The following is a 20,951-nucleotide window of genomic DNA, read 5'->3' as shown; positions in this document are numbered from 1 at the left end:
AGCATCAAACTGTCCGTGAGACAGAAAATATTTCATCATACTGTGAAAAACAGCAGTGCCATTAAATTCTCTCAGTGAGATGTAAAGCTGAAATGTGTTTACAGAAGACAATTTACGCTGCCTCAGCTTTTAGAGTTTTACAGCTCTTATATGCTAACTGTGCAAAAAATATCCCTTTTTGATGAGAGAGCCTTTCACCCCTGTCAACACGATGTCGCTGCAGACATTTCAGTGAATGCAAAGTTTGAGCAAAGAGTTATTATTAGATCTTCTGTGATGAAATGAGTTAGATGTTACTGTCATCTTCCTGTTATTATGGGCAGGTGTGTGCATGGCCAATTTTTGTTAAACTTGTGAACCAGTGTGTGAATCTGTTATCATCTTGGAAATAGACACTGACATTTCATGCATGACAAAGCCACTTTCTTAGACATTTCACACGACCCTCATTCTCCACAGGTCTAATTTGCCATGACCCTGCAACAACCGTGGTCTAATTACATTTACCTGTTAGAGAAAATCCCATTTGTTGAATTCAATACACGCTCAGAATTAATCCTCTTCTTTACATTATGGGTTGAGACTTGAATGCACCTCAGATACTGATGTTATAAATATGTATAAATTGAAAAGCTAAATAATTAATAAACTTTCCTTTCAAGAGGACAGGTGATCTGCAAGGGCATTTTAACACTACACCAAAACTGTGCTCATGTTCATTGTAGAAACAAAATACTACAGGAACATAAATATACATAAATAAAGACCAATGTGTTTACACTTCTATATATTTATACATCTGTCTGTCTATCGATATATCTACATGTTCATTGCTAAATGTAAAAAAATTAACAGATTTCTAAAAGTATATAACATGATAGATATTTTTTCCTGGATATGTCTTTAAGGGCACATAAATGCCAATTAAAATAAACAGCATCACATTTTTCAAATTTTATACTTTAAGATACAACCAATCATCATTTTTAACACTATAGGAAGTGACATCACGTGTTGACAGCGTGGTTCAGGCACGCCCCCTGCAAATAATGAGAGGGGAGAGGGCATGTGATAAACTGTGGTAGATTCAGAGGCAGACGTTGGATTGGCATGGCTGTGTGCAGCTCAGCACTGCAATCTACATTCACGAGGCTTCTGCCTGGATATTTGGATTCTCTCTCACACAGCTTTGATGCAGGGCTTGACAGCGTAACACAGCATGTTGCAGGGCACTGGGAGATAGAGAAGGAATAATAAGGGGAGACAACCTTACGAACACTTGAGCAATGTTCCGTGAGCTTCTCTCTTTCTCTCATCAGACCAACGGGCTTTCCTATACAGAGACCTGGGTCCAATGGAGGGATGTAACGATGTTACTCTTTGCTTGTCATGCTTGAATCAGAGCTTTGTATTATATCCTTTTGTGTCAGAGACCTTATTGTCTTTGTCTGTCACTGCCGCCAGATCAACTGTGGGGTAGTGTGGCGGACAGAGCCTCCTCCTCAACCCCCCTCTCCCTTGTCTGTGCCCCCGACGTCTCTTCATTCCCTGCTCGCTCGTGTCTATTTACCACTCTCATTCTACCCTCCCCTCGGTGTTAGAAGCAGTCGTTCTTGCTTTCAAGCTACCTACTGCTTACTATCCTCCTGTCTTTCCTCATTCAAAGCAGGCAGGCTATTATTTTATCCAGGCAGCTCGCTACATGATCCCTTGGAAAGCAGCTTTCAACGCTGCTCTGCCATCTCCCAATTCCTGAGCCCTTCCAGAAATTCATCTCCATAACAAAAGGATGTTTCTCCAGGAGGATTGATCCCCTTCACCCCCTTCAGTCACCCCTTTCCCTCCCTTGTCCTGATCTCCTGCCCTCTGACCCTCATCCTCTTGTTCCTAACCCCAAACCACCCTCTCCTATTTGTCCTAACCCCAAGCCTCTTTCTCCCCTAACTCATTTCCCCCCCTTGACCATGTTGCCATGTGTCTGCTGGCTTCAGCTTATCCTCATCTTGCTGTCCTCTGTCTTATGGACCCGGGGGGAGAACTGCCCAGCAACCTGCTTGTGCCCAGATCCTCACACTGTGGACTGCAGTGGCCGTGGGCTAACCAGTTTACCCGATGAGATCCCCTTGGATGTGCGGAGGCTTTTGCTGGCCGACAACTGGATAAACCGTATCCCCTCTGACTTTCTGGTTCTATACAGTGACTTGGTCTATCTGGACCTCCGGAACAACTCCCTTTCCCACATAGAACAAGGGACTCTCAGCACCTCTTCCAGGCTGGTCTTCCTGGACCTTGGCAGCAACAATTTGACTGAAATCCCTAAGGGGACATTTGGGGAGTCTCGGAGTTTGATCAAACTACGACTGGGAAACAACCCATATCTGAGCAAGGTGAGTGAGGATGCTTTCCTGGGCCTCACCTCTCTGAGAGAACTTGAACTGGAGCGTAATGCGCTGTCTACCCTAAAGGTGGGGGCATTGAGTCAGTTGCCCTCCCTGCGGGTAGTGAGGCTTGAGGGCAACCCCTGGGTGTGCAATTGCAACTTTGCCAACCTGTTTGCATGGCTAACGGAGAACAGTAATAAGCTTCCAAATGGTAAGTAACAAAAAGAGCCATTTTCTCTTCATGTGTTTGACCCAAATAAACCATATCTCTTTACAACATTCAACAGTATTATGGAAAATCCATTACCACAACACTTCTCTGGTCTATTTATGTTTTCCCTGTAGGAGAGGAAACCCCCCTCCCTCTCCCTTGTTCTAATTTTGTGTCTTTTTTTCCCTCCACCCCCACAGCCTATAATGTGTGAGACCAAGTGTGTAATACGAAACAATAGCACTCATTTGAAAGTGAAAACTGCGAGGATAGTGTGTGTATAAAGTTAATCAATTGTTATAGAAAGCAACTTGAAATGCAATATTGTCTGATTTGTAAAGAGAAATTAAACAACTCACATTAAGAATCTAACTTGCTTTTCTAATGGTTTCACATTTGAATATGTAGATAAGCCTGACCTATATCCCATGTAATCATCAGCATTCATTTGTGGCTTATATTTATATTGGCTATATAATATTTAAGATAATATATATAATTCTCGCATAATATTTGCTATTTAGTTGACAATATTTCAGCCATGTAACCTTTTTCTATGCCACTGACAATCAGACTCTTCCTCCTGTTCCTGTGCTGATTGCTCTATCCATGTGAATTTTAAGGCTCATAATATACACACACTGTCTGCCACTGTGATTTAGCCTGCAGCGTTGAGTTAGATAACAGGACTGATGTTTTGGAGGCTTTACAAGGCAATCTCCATGTGTGCATGCTTATCTGAGGAATAAAACAAGACAAAGGGGGTCACCATGTCCTTTCAGAAGTATTATACGCAGGGTAAGATCTTCTTACATCATGAAAGCAGAGCTAATGTATTCTAAAGGGAGTTGCATGGTATGTCCCAGATAAAACAGAACACATTACCATTGTTTGGCATTCTGTTTATCAGGCTATATAAAATATCTTAATCGCAATCAACATTCTCACATAAGAGACAGAAGGTTTCTCAAAAGAGAAGACTACTGCACTCGATCAAAAAGCTAAAATAAACAAATCTGACAGTACATGAACTTTAAACTGTGCTGTACATCTTCTGAGAACTTTGTTTGAATGTGGCTCACAGTGGGTGTATTTAAAAACAAAACAGCAACCAAACCTGTGAATACGCCACAAAATGTTCATGAACAGTTTATTGGGTTTAAAAATGAAGGTGTACAGTTACTGTTAGGGTGTAAAATGTTGCCCTGCATAAACAAAGAAACATGTTTTATCAAAAGCCTGAATAACAGTGTGGTTCAAGATGGGGGTTGTAAACTTGCTCTCGTCTCTTGAATAGGTTAACCGAGAGAAAGAAGATATGAGTGTTTGCAGAAAAAAACATGCGCACATCCACATGAGTGTTTTCAAATTTCCAAAGCTGGAACCTTTTTTAAGGAAGTATGACCTTAGATAGTTTGTTTTAAAAGAAACTCAATTGTGTTTCCTGCGTGTATACCTTGTTTTTAGATGTAGCTTAGTTATTGTTCAGTTTATTTCATTTCATTATATTTTTGACAACTAGATTATTTTTCAATTGCTGTTTGTTCTGGTTAAAGCCCCAAAATACTCATATGGTTTAAGAAAAGATAATGATTTGGGTATGACATTAATATTTTGTCAGACAGTCGGGTAACACCCAACCCCCCTCACCCTGCCAGCTGATGTTCTACCTTGCCCTCTTGTGCAGACAGGATATTCAGATAGTGGATATCCTTTCCAGAATTCCTATTCTGTAATGAAATCCATGGTTAATTATTAAAAGATGTAGTCCAAATCAATGCCAGCCTGCCCTTATGCCTTATGTGTGAAATAACCCTCTCTAAAATTGTGAACTGACTGGGTAACACTCTAATTCAGCTCCCTCCCAAAGTGGCTGGCTGTTACAAACTGCTGACACCTCACAAAAGCAAACTTCTAATATACATTTAGGCCATGGTGTACCAAGCTATTGATTCTGCTTCTGTGTTCTTTTTTCATTTGCCCCAAATTTGCAAGTTTAGGCCTGTGAGGAAGCAAAGTTGATAAACTGGCAAGATTACCCAATTCCCCCAAGCAGGAGTTTGCAAATGCATTAATCACAGGCTCTATGTGTTGTCAACTCCCGGGGATAATGAATTGCATTAGCAGCGCTGGCCTTACCTAATATCACACATCACACTTTATTTCCATCGCCAGTCGACATTACCTCCATTCTAACCAATTTCTGTGGGACAAGGTGATTTGAATTTCCCTTATCAATCACTAGAGACCAATGTCTCCACCTGAATCTAATGCTTTTTTAAGGGGCTAATGGTTAATCGTTAGAGATCCCATGGCACTCTTTGCTTTTTCAATAAAAAACATTGTCACGATGCCAGATGAATCAGTCAACACAGTCGATTGGACTGATTCAGAGGTCGGGACCAAGGGAAAAGCTGGCCAGACAGACATCAACAACAAAGAAAAAGCCAAAGGCCTGGCCAAGCTGCTGTCATGACTGCCAACTGGCCCCAAAACACACTCTCAAATTCAGTTCGTAATGCTTATCTCACCTCATCAGCAGCTTTTACATTCCCATCAGAAAGTGTTTGTTTTCTGGCCCCAGCAGCTTGGACAAAACGCACAGTCAAACCTAATAGTAAAGACTTTAAACTAGTCTATGCTCAGTCTTTTGTAATATTTTATCATGTCTGGAATTTACTTTCTAGTGTTAATAAGACCAAGATAAATAATATCTTGGTGAAAGGGATACTAATTATACTTTATTATAGTCTATTGGAAAACAATGCAAATTAGTACCAGTCACACAGGACAAGTAACTGAACTGAAAATATCTTTCCAAACAAGTTGCTGTCTTATTCTGTGTTTAGTATATAGAAGCGGCTTTGTGTATCGCATGATAGAACTACACAGCTACCAAAATACTGTCTGTGGATTATATGTGTTGTTATGTTCATGTATGTCACTAACACCTTGAATGTGTTTTTTGAAGTGAGCAGAAGTTTATTTTACATAACTAAGTTTTCTCATACAAATATAAAGAAGTTAAGAACATATTGCAGGAGAATTTGTGGTTATAGTGAATTGGACTTACAAACACGGTTCACACATGCAGGAATCAAACTGCCAGACCTAATTAACGTAATGGCTGAGCCCTCGATCATGGAAAAATGCAATGACCTAGTCTCTGAAATGCTGTATTGGAAGTGGTTACACAATAAACAGATGGACACTCATTAGTGAATGAGCTTGACTTGGTAAGCGTTTCAATATGTATCAACTCTAACAACCATCATCAGTGTTGGCGTTTCCACTTAATGTCTCACTCATCTCAGAGAAAATCAGTTACAGAGACAGAAAGTAGAATTTAAATTCTCCATTAGTGCGCTCTTTTCACACTTGTGGGTGTTGCATCCTCATGTCTTTTTTTTAATCAAGCAGCAAATCAGGTAAGTAGCTACAAAAAATAGTTTTTAAATTTGAGAATGTTGTCTCTCTTACCAGCAAGAGCTCAATAATATTAAAAACAGAAGGGCTAAGGCTACTCCAGTGGTATCCCAATTAAACACTACATACTCATTTTAATATTCACTGTCATGTGGCTTCAGACTGAAACTGAGTGGTGTTACTGCAAAAAGGGTAGAATAGAAAAACAAGCAAACAATTATGTGCAACTCTATGCAAATAGCTTGTGATAACATCATTTGCATGACGACATAAAAAAACGCAGCTGCTACTGGAAGTGTACTAGTACCATGTGATAACGGGAGCCGTGATGAAAGTACCATCCGAGTACCAAGTCATAGTCTGCTCCAGCTACGCAGATGATAAGCCACAAAATGATGTTGAGAGAGCAGGGGAAACAAGGCATGAAACACGAAGGTGAAAAAGAAAGTCCAGCTGAAAATCAGTGTAGCTCCCTTGGTTTTGTTCCAATAAACAGAGGACCTAGAAACACTGAAGAATGTGTTTTTGTTTTCTTAGCAATTCAACAAAGACCACAGAAGCTAGACTGCTGCAGGAAAAAGCCTTTCACTAAATTTTAAATCAGAAATCCTTCTCCGGAATTAATATAGAGCACTAATAAAGTATCTCTCTTTCTGTCTGTCACGCTAGCTCAAACTAATTTCAAACTTGTAAATAAAGAAAAATTGTAGTGCTATTTTATGTTTTCCCTAGGTATCGATGACTTCTTTGGTTAAGACCTGCATAATGTAGCAGCTGAAGAGCCCATGCTGTAAACTGGATTCCCATTTCATTTTTCACCTCTTGATTTCCCCTGTGATTTCGAGTTCACAGTACAGCGCAATTTCGTGTTTGCATAACAGTGATTACTGCAGGCCAGCATGATGAGTGCTTGGAAGGTGCATCAATTCAGGACTTTTTGGATAGAAAAAAAAGTTGATGTGCAACATTGATAAAAATTATTATTGATTTTTTTTTTTAAATTAGTTAAACCAGACTTACCATTTCTTTATACAAAAACCATCAACTGTCCTGTTGAGCAGCCAGCTGATTAGTCATATATATCAACTTTTCCATTAAAAAAAAAAAGAATTAGCACCATTTAAATGTCTAGTTTTTAGCCAACAGTGAAGTTCATGAATGTTTCAGTGGAAGGATGAGTGTAAACATGATCCACTGCTGTCTCCAGTGCTCTTGGGTTAAGGATGAACAAAGGCCATGTATAATTCACAGTGACACAGTTCTACAGCACATTGGCCAGGGTAATTGGAGCTAGAGCTGCCTACAGGGCAAGACAGGCCAACTCTCATGGGCGACGGTAGACTGGATCTGAGCCTCGTCATGCAGTTGCTATCAACACTAGTCGTGACCTAAACACTTTCACGACAAACTAGCAGTTCATGTGACAGGGTCAAAATCAAAATATTCCTTGACAGCGTATCAAGTATCTCCTTTGAGACCTGTTTCCGCACTCCAAAGCACAGTCTGAAAATATGATGCCACTGGCTCACACTCGCATGTTGCCATACTACCCAGCATGATCGTTTGCTATCTTTACCGTGAAGAGAAAATATCTGTTCCATTAACACAGACGGACAGCTTGATTTATCTTGGCCTAATTTAATGTTTATTTAAAGTTGGGATGTGAAGGAGAGAGTACTGGGAAGGGAAAGCTGAGTGTGAAAGGTGGACAGGATTACAAAGTGGGATAGCATCAGACAGAGCTCATACAGAAGCAGAAAGGGATAATCTGCCAGTGTCAGAAATAAAAGGTGAAAAGCCAAAAGCATTGTAACATCGTGCATGATAGATTTTTTTTTGTTCATCTATGTGGCCAACTGCGAGGCATAAATGACATACATGACTTGCATATTTAACTGTTTTATCGGGATGAATTATGACAATAGACACATTGCATTGTCAGTCCAATGACATAGTGGAAATATATCTGCTAGCATTTGCTTTTAAACAGTCACCTCTGGTGTTTGGGAATAAGCAATTTCAATTGTTTTTGAGATGAGATGTTTTAAACATTCCCATAGTGCAACGATGTCTCTGAGTCTACATGCAGAAGGAATCCCCTTCTGAACGAGTCACCCTCACCCCACTGTCACATACGTGCTCGTCATTTTGTGCAGCTGTGCATTCACTTCACACATTCCACACTCCAGTCCCTGCTGCTGCCCAGATTTCCTTCAAATTCTTTGGAGGATTAGAACTGAATCATTTTTCAGTCGCTCTGCAATTATGCCTGCCTTGTTCTATTTACATCCGCTGAATATTGGACTTGAATGGCACATTCATCCCGTTTAATACAGCAGGGAGGGGACAGTTTTGTTAATCGTTGTCGCAGCTGGAGTATTCATAGAGAGTACCTCGACACCAGTATGCTATGGCCAAATGAAAGCTAACTACTATACGTGTGCAGATGTACTGATGGGGTAATTTTGCTTTTAGCCTTTGGTGCAGAGATCAATCTGGACAAAGACTGTGGTGTTGAGGGAGGGAAGAGAAACAAGCCTCTGATATCATTCTGCCACAGCTAGGTAGATCAATCACGACTGAGACAGCAGATAGCCCGTCCTGTTGACTGGCTATAATCCTAAACATAATCCATCAACTGTCCGTGCCAGGAATGTAACATAGCTGTGTGGGCCGACATACCTGATAGTGTAAGGATCTGATTTGTGTCAGTGCACAGTAGCCTGCTCCTTACACGTGTTTTTGAACTCTGAAAATTGTACCCCGTCAGCTTACTCACTTAACAAGCTGTCATTGACTCACTGCATGGACCTAGATACTCTGTGTACTTTAAAACACCATCTTATTTTTCTGCCAGAGTAAGTGTGAAGTTACAGTTACTAGAAATCATATCTTTATTAAATGTTTTGCTGGATTCACAAAGAATTGGGCTTTAAACATTTAAGAGCATATGCTCAATCTAGGTTGATAATGTGCATCTTTGTGTTATCCCCGGGCAACAAAACACAGGGACTGCAGTCTGTATTTCCAGATACCTCATTGTTAAACATATTTACACTGGACAAGACAGGTACCAAATTCAATTACAGGTATAAGCAAAGGAAACAAAGCTTTTTCTCTCTGTCTCTCTCGCTCTCGCTCACTTATGCAGTTGGTATCTGTTAACTGTATTTGCATTGCGCTTACTTTTTTTTTTTTTTACTTTAAACTAGTTGTATAAATAGAAAAGTCAAAAGAGAGCCTCATCCTTTGAGCCTCTTCCCAGAAGTGAGTTTAAGTTAGTCTGGCTCTCTTGGGGTTTCCTGGCTTCACTGAGCCTAACATTGGATGTCCTGGATAACTGCTGTCACAAAGCTTGTTCCCAGCTCCCTGTATTACTCCAGCTATAACAATGCTTATGTGACAAAAGCAGAGTTGTTTAAATAATAGATACTACTAAATAACTGTGAGAAATAACTACTGAAGCAATGAGTATTATATTAGATGAAAATGTATTCATTTATTTCAGTTCAATTAATAAATGTGATAAATGCATTAAATGTGTTTTAATTACAGGTGAGACAAATACAAGACTTGTGTTGCTCTGAGCTGTACCCACACTCTAAGAACTAAAACTGACATTTACTTAAAATTTTTGAGGCAACACTTTTACACTTAAAAATATTGAGTAGATTGGAAACCAGCCAAATCTGTTCAATATACTCGATCAATTAAATAACTAATTCTTAAACATATTAAGTTGAAATGAATAATTGTAGTTGTTAAACAAACATGAAAAAAATGAGTAAATAACATTGACGTACTTGGTCAATGTAACTGAAATATAGATGGTCAGTTAATCCAAAACTTTGTTCCATCTATATTGTAAGCTGAACGTAATCAAAATTGTACTTCATATTAAATATGGTAAATGGCCTGTATTTGTATAGCACTTTACTTAGTCCCTAAGGACTTTACACTGCATTCAGTCAACCACCCATTGGTGATGGCAAGCTACATTGTAGCCACAACTTCCCTGGGGCGCACTGACAGAGGCGAGGCTGGCAGACACTGGTGCCACCGGGCCCTCTGACCACCACCAGTAGGCAGTAGGCGACCGAGACTGTTGGTGCCGGGGCTCGAACCGGCAACCTTCCGATCACACAACGAACTGCCAACTCTTGAGCCACGATCACCCTCTAACATTCAAATATGAATGTTATTGTATTTCACTAGTAGTCTAAGTCTAAAAAACCAAACAAACTAATATGTAGTTGTGTGTTTCATAATACATGCATAAAAAATGACCACATGTTAACATTTTTCCAAATGAAAATTTAATTTTCATAAACATGGAAATAACTCGAAATGAACAAGCACTAAAAAGGCAAGAGCCTTTTACTTGAAGGATAAATGCAAACCAGGAGAGCAAACACAAAAGCTCAGAGTATTTAAAAAACAAAATGAACAAAACAATGAAAAAGGCTCACGGTACTCAATTACTCTACGTTATTGTGTTTTACTTACACTTTTTAGTTGTAAATAATATTGATTTGAATAATTAATGATTTTAGTACAAGATACTGATGAGTATAGATACCTATTTCTCAAATGTTTTGATTCAATTTTAAACAAAAATATTAAGTACATGCAAAGAAGTTATGCTGTGAACCACATACTGAATTTTTTGTCTGAGATAAATGTAAATAAATACCTTAATTTAACACAAACACATACGTTAACACTTTAGACATTTATTTCAACTTATCAAACTCAAATAATTACTAAAAGGATATTCATAGATTTTATCAGGCTCATCTAACTTATATTTATAGTGATATTTACTAAGCCTCTGAATTACTGCAGAATAGGAGGAATGTGATGGAATACATTCAAATTCTTTATCATAAAGGCTGTAGTGATGATATGCTCATACAGTACTGGGTGGCTACACCCTGAAGCTGACCCTGTTTAGTTACAATGTTTGACACTTTGGATCATTTTTAACAAAATCATGATTTTGCGCTGTTTAATAAGATTTGAAATCTCAGAGTGAAACCATAAACTCTTCACTTTGGTGAAGAATCATTTGTTTTACATTTGTGTATCATTGGAGTTTGTGGCCATTATAAGGAGTGCAGGTTTAAGGTTCTTCTGCACTGGCTTGACTTTTCATAACTAAGAGGCTATTTCCATACATACAAGTCTAGAGTCTGTTATCGTTTTATAAGAGAAGATTTGTTTGCACGTAATTTCAAAATAATGGATTATAATGGATTTAACTGCAGTCAGTTGGCTGTAGCATTGGTGAGATTTTGGCTGTAATTTTATCCCATGGGAGAACAAGCTGGGATAATGTTTTTTGCTTTTAATGTTAGCTCACAGTAAAATAGTAAAAAGTAGTACTACCAGGAAGAAGATAAGTTTGCCGTCTCTTTCTACCACTGATCTGTTTTCTAAATCCATTTTGATAAATGTGATAATGCTGCTACTCCTGCAGGGGCCATGTGTTCACCAGGATAATTTTAGTCTCAGATGTCATTAATCAAGCATCTGAAAGAGGCAAGACCAGACAAAAATATCTCAAAAGGCAAAGGCGAAGTCTCTAAGGTGACTGGTTATTTGCAATGCAGAAAGCACATTGTGAATATGAATGTAAATCGTTTGTTTTATGAGCAAATGGACAAGACAGGCAGTCTTTGTATGTGATAATTATGCTAGAGGTGACTTTTCATTCAGCATGACTGCTGTTAACCAGTTAATGCAAATTAATTTGCATTCTACCCATGTCTATTTTTTGGAATATACATCGATGGTGCATATTAGATAAAACAGAAAACAAGATGCTTCTTTATACAAAAACAATTAATTTCATAAACCTGTATATTAAAGGAGGAAATCACACTCTTAATGTCTATAAAGTAGGTCCAAGCAGTAGTTTTGAGTACTGTCAGAGAAAATAGAAATGTTGGAAAAAAATAACAATTAAAAAAAAAGAAAAAGAAAGAAGCCCAGCTGATTTAAACTGCACTTTGCAAATTTCAAAGTGTGAGCCATGTGGCTGGTTACGCAATGCAATGCTTAGAATAGTGGATTTTGAAAGCATTAAAAGCCAACAAAACGTTTCAGCTCATACTTGTCACGAAAGGAGATTAAACATCTCTAAATACATTGCGACCTTTATAAGGCCAACTTTGCCTCTTCAGCACATGCATGTCACGCAGACAACTTGAATGAGCAGTATTCTCACAGGCAGTGAAATATGAATTTGTTTTGATCTCTGATTCCCAGAGCATATGGCCGACATGTCGTGGACTTAATGATGCCAGGAACCAATATGCTCCTCTTGAGCTACATAAGGACTGATGGTATTGGCTTATTGAAACCTCTTGATGCTGGGATTTTGTGATGAAATTGAAATACATAAATGTCGTGGTTCTAACAGGTATAATACATTAATATGTACTGTCAGAATTACTCCCAAACATGATGACTTGGATGTGGCATTTTTATGTAAGTCTAAAAAGAGCAGAACCACCAAACCTCATTGTTTTCCAGGCTATAATGCATTCATAAATTGTTTATACATTTACACTGGAATACATTAATCATGATGTCTGTAAGAAATGTGTTTTTTAATGTTTTGTCTGACCTATTGCGGTCTAGCACAAGTGAAGAAGGTGCTTGGAAAAAGATGGATGAAAACAGAGGAAATGAAACTAGATCAAAATATGTGCATGATTATTGACATTTAGATTTCGTACTTTGTTGTTAAAAGGTTTAGTGACAAAGACCCTTGCCGGAGATGGAGATGTGGACAGAACCTTATGAAAAACCCAAATACTGTGACAGTTGCTATTTAAAATAACATTGAATCAAAATAGTGTATTTAATATGTATGAAACATAACTTTTTTCGTGTCTTGTAATTTTGGGTTATTGTTATCTTGATGACATGTTCCATAATATTTATGTCAGCTGACATGTAGGAGGTTTTATTAGATTGGTGTCACTAAGTTTCAACAAGGTCTTAAACAGTGTAACTAACACTCTAACGAGTCAGTCAAAGGACCAGCACATATTTCCAATTATATTTACATTTGTACATTTATATTTCCAACTCGCTTTACTTTTGAAGGTTATTTGTTCCTTTACAACAGAGTTGTATACATTTAACAATTATTTAATTGATCATCACAGATGTTTTAGTTGTATTATTAACATTCCTCTAATACTTTACCACAATTTAAATGTAATAAATTAAACACCACATAAAAAATTTCATTTTGGTGCAGAATTAAGGTATTTAATTGAACAAACACACTCTCGGGCAGTACTGAAAATCTTCAGTATGCTCCATGTTGTGCTGACTGTTGAGCAAAGATCCAGAATTGATGTACTGCCAAGTGTGTGCATTTGCATGCACAGTATCAGTAGAAAGTAGCCACCCACATTCTAAAGATTTATCTCTACCCACCTATAAACTAACACTTGCATCCATATGTCTAGTTCTTCACACAATATATTGTCAGAGGTGGAAAAAGTACATACAGTCTTCATTAAGTAGATTAGGTAGATAGTAAAAGTCTCTGTTTGCTGTTACCAAATTGTAGACTTAGTGACTTTGCCTCCATACCTAAAGAGGGATATGAAAAGTGGATTCAGTGGGTGAGGCAACCATAAGACTTAAGTGGAGTCTGAATCATAATAATTGCACCAAAAATGCCGTTCCTGATTTTTCTGGATCATTCCAGCCCACTGTAATTCTTGAGTACCGCTATTAATGATGTCTAAATTATATGTTTTTACCTATTTTACTGATGCTTATTATGTGCAACAAACACAGCTGATGAGTACACCAGTAGGATAGATTTTATATATTATTGTTCCCTCCATTTACCTTGTGGAGGTACAGGAAACAATAACTCCCCTCAAATGGCTTAAGCCAAAAGTATTGGGCCTTTTTTATGAAAATTTAAGTAGAGTAGATATTTGTACTAAAATGTAGGGAATAAAAGTAACAAGTTGTCAAAAAATAAAAATAAAAACTTAAGTAGAGCACAGAACAGAACAAAATATTTGTAATACGTTACTTTTCCCACCTGTGCACATTGCCAGTATTTAGTTACATTAAATTTGTTGATGTATAACATTTGCAGTATGAAGGTCAAGAAATACAAAAAGAAAGAACATTTCTAGCACCTAATTAGAACTTGTATCAAGTTAATGTCAAATGTTAATCAAGTTCTCATTAAAATAACTTGAATACCTGACTCTGTCAGCATGAACACCTTCCGTCTTTAGTGATAGTATCAGTGGCCTGTAATCAACACATGCGTGTTAAAACTGATCCGAATGATCCAGTGCTGATGTCATTTGTAATCACGAGAGGAAAAGAAGACTCTGATAAAGGGCTTGTATCCTTGAAATCCAATAAGCCACAGTCACTGTCCTTTCCCATTTAAACAATGTCTGAACAATAAACCACGTTAAAGTGACAAAGGCACAGAGAGCAGCACTCACTGATTTATCACGGCTTCATCTTGAGATGAGTTTGGTCAAGGTGCCCCTGTCTGAGACAGTACCCTTTGCTAATGCTGTACATCAGTGGATTTTTGAAGTGCAACAGAGGTCATTATTCAACAGCGTGTGCATTCTAAGAGATCTACCTTGTGCAGCTAGCAAATTAAATTATTTTTAAAATTATTTTCATTCACCAAACCATTTGAAACTAATGCATTGATCATGAAAATGGGCTGCTTTCACAGCACTACAGCACACTAGATAAAATCAACCATGTCTCACTAATGCATATACTGTATCACTTTGCTTCACAGTATTTCAGCTGTATTCCAAGAGTGAACCTACAGTCATGGTGTGGGTGGGTGTACTGTATACACAGTGCAACTTCAACTCATAAGTGAAGACTTCTGATCGACCTTACAGTTATTAAATCAGCTCCCACACTTAGGAAGAAACCGCGTTACCCTGTTGAACTGAGATATTCCACTATCTAGAATTAAAGGGCTTCATACAAACAGGACAGCTCAAACTATGCTCTCCACTTTTCTTTGATAGTCTTTAGTTCTGAGCAGGTGTGGGCTGCATGAGCAGTAGATCAAATGCACATCACCTTTAATTTTAAACCAGTGGGGAGTTAAATTAGAGTTCTTGTGTTTGTGCAGTGCATATAGTGAACTGTATTAAGGCCTACAGTACCTGGACTATGTGCTAGTTTTTTTATATGATGTAAACTGTAATGTAAGTACTGCCATAGAATGAATTTGTATAGAAATGAATGAATGTGAGGTTCAATGTGTCTTGTTCATTTGTATAATCGCATTTACTCTCTCTATGTAGGGGTCAAAGGTTTGGAGTGCTCCCTCCCTATGGATGGCAGACGTGTATCCCTTACCCAGCTCTCAAAGGACAGCTTCCGTGAGTGCCAGGCCACCCTGACTCTAACAGACCTTCTTATCATCATTTTCTCTGGCATCTCAGTGTCTGTGGTGGCCATTATGACCAGTTTCTTCCTGGCTTCAACTGTTCATTGCTTCCAGCGTTGGAGTAAAGGCACTAAGGGGGATGAAGAGGAGAGTGAGGAGTGAGAAGGACTTACTTTTAAAGAACTGCGCGGCCCTTCTTCTTCCAGCAGTGAGAGAACATAGAAGACAATGTGTGCCCCATGCCGTTTCCTTTCTGGCCAATATCCAGGACTGTTCAATGGTACAATCTTGCCCTGTTAAGGCTGAAGTTGTTTTCTTTGCACATGGACTTCTGAAATATGGTAATAAAAGACACTGGAAAGGAATGAGTCCTATTAAAGGTTAGCGTGTGTGCTGCACCACTTGCAAAATGCTATTATAGAGATCTTATTTTTGGCTGTTAGCGCTTGTGGTCATTTATGGCCACTGGCTCTTGGCTCAGTGTTATAAGTCTACACAAATATGCCAAGACCTTTATATAAAAAAGAAAAGAAATAGATAATAAAAAAAAGTGTTGCTGCAGTACTCTCGTATTAGTCTTAGTCATACCAAAAATCTTTCAAAATTTAGTCATGTAGGACATTCAATCCTGGAATCTGAAATCCTGTAAAAATGGCTTCAAAGTTAGTGTGACCCTTTGAATGATTTTCACTGGGGTTTTATCTGAGTAGGCCAGAATGCTTGATCTTGATTCCATAAAAAAGGATGTCATATTGACCAGTGACCTCGATATTTAACTGCCTATAACATGATATGCTGGCATATCCTGCCATTTTCTCGAGTCTCTGTTGGACAGCCACTCTCACTAACATTAAGACGTTGTTCACAAGCACTGAAGAAGGCGAATACTGTTGTTCTCTCTGCATGTAGAATTAGACTGTGGCAGGGATGTCAGCTCAACAAGCAGGATTTGGGTAATTATGTACTGCAGGCGGAAAAAGCTTCTAGTGGGTCTACACATTCTAGCACATATTTATTACATAATCACAAATTTATGTACAAAATAAAATGGTGTAAAGTAAAACAATCATAGAAATCAAGAGGACATACTGTAACTTCCTTAGATTGATACTTGTGAACTGTGTAGAAAGAAATTCATAAAATATCAACAGCATAATCAATCAAATGAATAAATTATGGTAAATGCAATATAAAAATAGAATCTATGTAGAATTATTGTGTTAAATGATGCACTTTAAATGGTGAACCTAATTTTGGCTAGTCCTCAATTACAGCAAATAGACTGGTACTGTGTTCATCTGCCAAAGGTTCAGATGGAGGAGAAATTGCATATAAGGACTTTTGCTTCTAGTGAGGTAAACATAGCTCCCAAATCAAAGCCAAATCACACTGTACACACATTTTACTTCAACAGGTATAATCTCCAAAGATTTACATTTTCTTCCATTCTGTCTTACTTGGTTATATATATGACAGTGTTCAACACTTACGTTAACAGGAAGGTCACTTCAAAAGAAAAAGGGAACGAGGGTGACAAGCAAGAGTTTGGCTTCTTTAGTAATAAATAATTAAACATCCAGTAATATTTTAAAGATATCTTACATCTTGCTGTACCTTTATTAGAAAGTTTGATATCTTGCATTAAAGTTGAGGCTTTGATATTTCATATCAAAATTCTTATGGCTACATTCAGACTGCAGGCAACAGTGTCCAAATCAGCAATCAGTTGAAATACAAACTTTTTAATTTCTGATTTAGACCAAAATTCTCTGGTAAATGTTAGACTATTCTTTGACTGGCTGTAGTGGTGTTTGGCTTTGCGTGTTTCTCGAGCTTTTGCAGTAGCACCCCGCTGTGTCACGCACGTTTTAACAGTCCAGTGCCTGGTAGTTAGTAAGGCATTCTTCAATTTTTGTTGTTGTTGGCAAACAGCTTCTAGGTGAACTGCCAAAACTTTCTGGCTGTAGCATTAGATAGTACAGCGAGCTGGTAGAAAAAGTAGAAAGAATGTATATGTGAAGACAAGACATATTTGTTCTAACAATTTAATGACTCTTCAAAAAAAATGTAAAATCATGACCAGCCAGAAGAGTTTTTGCAATGCAAACTCAATCGAAACAGTCATGTCGGTAAACACGCAGCTTTTATTTCACTCTTAACAACCCAGCCTTGTTGGCAGGTGATAAAACCCAACTCTATGTGCTTTTTCAGGGAGCAGATGAGGCTAAAAGAAAGTGAAATCCAAAAGGAAAAGTAAGAATTAGAATTTTTTATGATATGAAAACATTGCTGGAATATTTCATCATTGGCGGGGATAGTGTTAAGAAGCTGGCTCTCTTTTTCCTCATCCTTGTTGTCATCCTTATGAACTATTTGGCTTCCACTGTACATCAGCTTATAAAAGAAACACTATGGCCTCAGTGGCCCATGTGTTTAATTCTTTACAGCATGCTGCATGCAACATTTTTGTTTTTGTTCTTTTTCAAATGTGGGTCAGTTTAGGATGGCGAGCAGTTCGCCGTGGAATTAGAAATGTATTTACTATTTAAACTGGCTATTTAAGTAGTTTTGTGAGCGGGCACGCAAGCAACGAACACAACAACAACACAACGTCAGATATGAGCATTAAATCTGAATTGAGCGCTAAAGCTTGCAGTGTGAACGTGGCCCGGCTTCATGAACAGGATCTGTATTCAAAGCAGCAACAGTACAGCACATTCCAAATTTAATAAACTTATGCCCTGAATTTCATGGATGTCTTTTTGCTACAATATTTGCATTTTGTATATTTAAATCCTCCATTATTAAGATATGGAAAGCAGAAAGCTAGACTCTTTTTGCCACCCAAACTGAAGGTATATTGTACTGCTTCTTACATTCTTGTAAGGCATGAATAATTCAGTAAAATTGAGATATGTAGCAGAAAGAATGTCAAGCCTCTAAATGCAAACAAACAGCAGATAGAAAAAGAGCCATGAGAAAATAGTCATTGTTTCTGTGTGGTTAAAAAAAGTTAAAAAGGAATTCTAAATGCCTCTGTCCCCTTTGAAGAAGTCATAGCCCTGAATGTGCATCGTTTTTAAGCACATTTTTGCAGAAACTGACAAAAAATTAATGTGGCCTTCTTTGTTTTTTGTTATTTTTCCATTTGTGTAGGCATCAATAAAAGCACAAAGGAAACTCCTATGATCCTGGTACACACTCATGAAATTTGTGTTATCTCATACTGTTTGTTGGTACCAGCCTGTAATGTCACATGTTGTGCTGAAAATGCCACATCCTTATAAACAATGTGATTTTTACTGTATGGATGTTGTTTATTTGCTAGATTTGACACCATCTGGTACACTTTAAAGATATGATTATTATAAATTTATATAAAATGACCTCTGAATAAACTCCTTTCATAAATTGTCCGGTCATAACGGTAACTTGGTATGTCAGCAGGCCTGTCAAGCTTTGGTTTTCTATACTGAAGTGGTGTGCATGCTCTACAGGATGAGCAACAGTGCATATCTGCAGAATATAACAAAATAAACATATTTTTGTGGGTTTACAGATTCATATCTTTTCAGCATTGCACTTAGCCAAGATTGCACTATATGAGAATTTAGAGTTCTAATGGTAGCACCTCCTTCCTGCAAACGGGGAATTTGATGCTTATCAACTCCAGCCAAACTTATGTTGGCTACTGCTACATTTGCCAAATTTCTGTTCTTCTTTTTCTCTTTTTCATGGAAAAGTAAAGCAGGGTGTTTGAAAGTCGGAACAACAATTCATAGCACTAATCAAACTGCATGGTCAAAGGTTGTTTCTATAGTAAGCAAACATTTAAAGGTTTATGTAAGAACAAATAACACGTATTGTGTTTTTTTATTGTAACAAAGGTCTTTTTAATTGGTTCTGAGTAGCTTTGTACACAAAGTGCTGCTAATCTGAACATATCTTCCACACATGTCAAGTAATCAGAAGCTGAAGCCACATTTGTAAGCTAGCTATGAGAAGCATACTTTTATATTTCCGTGCAGTGAACGACCCAGTCCTTCAGAATTAAGATCACGTGTGATTTTTTGTCTTTTGCTGTCATAACTTTAAACTGCAACAATGGAAAGCTTGACAGGCTTGAACTAATCAATTCTTTTTTGCACCTGAATTTCATTTCCAAAGTCTCGTTTCAACTTTTTGTGGCAGTTTCTATTAAATAACAACATTTGAAATTGCTCACAGCCACTGGAAAGATGTCATTAGTTGCAAGTTCACATTAAAAGAGTCTATTGGAAGGACTTTTAAAGGAACTGAGTCTGTAATTGTAGATGAGCATATTGACATATTCAAGAAAAAAATGACACCATCGGATTAGCTAAATGGGATTAAATTAGCCGAATCATTTTTCCGTTAAAAGGCAAACTACATTCCCAGCTAATAACAACAGACACATACCTAAGTCAAGGAATCAGAGGGAGGCTTTTGATACATATCATTTCCAACTACTATGTAGTTACTGTACATTAACAATTTATTTATTTAGCTTACTTGTTAGTTTAAAGCATATGTTAGCATGGCAGTTTCCTCTCCCTTACTTGTTTAATTAAGTAACAATATCAGCACATTACAGCATGCACTGTTGAGTTATCTGCAGTATAAACTTCAGATTCATTTCTATTTTTCTATTCAATTTCTATTCAAAATCTGTCCCCAAAATAACATTCTGGCGTTGTGCACCCTGGAAAGCAGAGGTAGTAGTGGCTGCTCTCGTACAGTGTGTCTCGATATTGCTTAGAATACCAAAAAAAGCCATGTTATGTTTTGTCAGATAAATGTCAGTAAGGCTTAAATCTAAACTGGGTGACAGAAGAGAGTGGTGACAATGCTACTGCTGCTGAATGCATTTCCAAATGTCAAACAGATACTGTTAAAGAGATCATGTGTGTAGCTGTATTTTCATGTTTCGTTAAAAAAAACAGTAATACTGCTAATAAAATCCTTTCTTTTCTGTCTTCTGGTCTGTATTTGTAAAGACACTGTGTTGTATAAATACAGATTTAAAAAAGGATATTCATTTGCTACTAATGAAATATGTTTAATTTTCCATATACCTCTGATACAAACCAAATTGTACTGGACAAATAATAAACATTTTAAAACATTGTTTGCCTGCACTCGTAAAGAAAGCAAGGGGAAGGGTGTGTTAGTGTAAAACATCATTTACGGAAGAGGACCTCATTCAAATTCATTCGGATTTTTCTGTGTCAATCACATGCCATCTTTAGTGGAAATGTGATTCGTCACGAAGCCTGCAAAGTCTTTAAATGACCCCATAATAATTGTGACTGTCTTCCTTTCGTTTCCCTGGACCTGACAGCTTTTCTCTTGTCACAGCAGCAAATGAGGAAGGCTCATCTGTAAACACTGCACAGTGTGTTATTTCACACAGCAGTGTTATCACACTGCAGGTATGCAAATGGCTGCACTATTTTTGGAAAGGGTGTTAGAGAAATTAGAGACTTGG

At 37.7% G+C, this 20,951-nt stretch overlaps 1 protein-coding gene across 1 annotated transcript; it reads left to right on the top strand.

The window, feature by feature from the left end:
- Positions 1-1,100: 1,100 nt before the first annotated feature.
- Positions 1,101-20,526, top strand: lrrc38b (leucine rich repeat containing 38b). Its single transcript, XM_085407251.1, has 2 exons — positions 1,101-2,592; positions 15,357-20,526. Exons 1-2 carry the CDS (start codon positions 1,965-1,967, stop codon positions 15,602-15,604), a joined length of 876 nt encoding a protein of 291 aa, XP_085263377.1. The 5' UTR covers positions 1,101-1,964; the 3' UTR covers positions 15,605-20,526.
- The last annotated feature ends 425 nt before the right edge of the window (positions 20,527-20,951 follow it).

This window comes from Rhamphochromis longiceps, linkage group LG5 (assembly GCF_057381845.1).
Source record: "Rhamphochromis longiceps isolate RC_006_pf linkage group LG5, R_longiceps_female_GT1.1, whole genome shotgun sequence".
NCBI lineage: Eukaryota > Metazoa > Chordata > Actinopteri > Cichliformes > Cichlidae > Rhamphochromis > Rhamphochromis longiceps.
The sequence above is the reverse complement of the archived record's forward strand: the minus strand, read 5'-3'. Positions and strand labels throughout refer to the sequence as shown.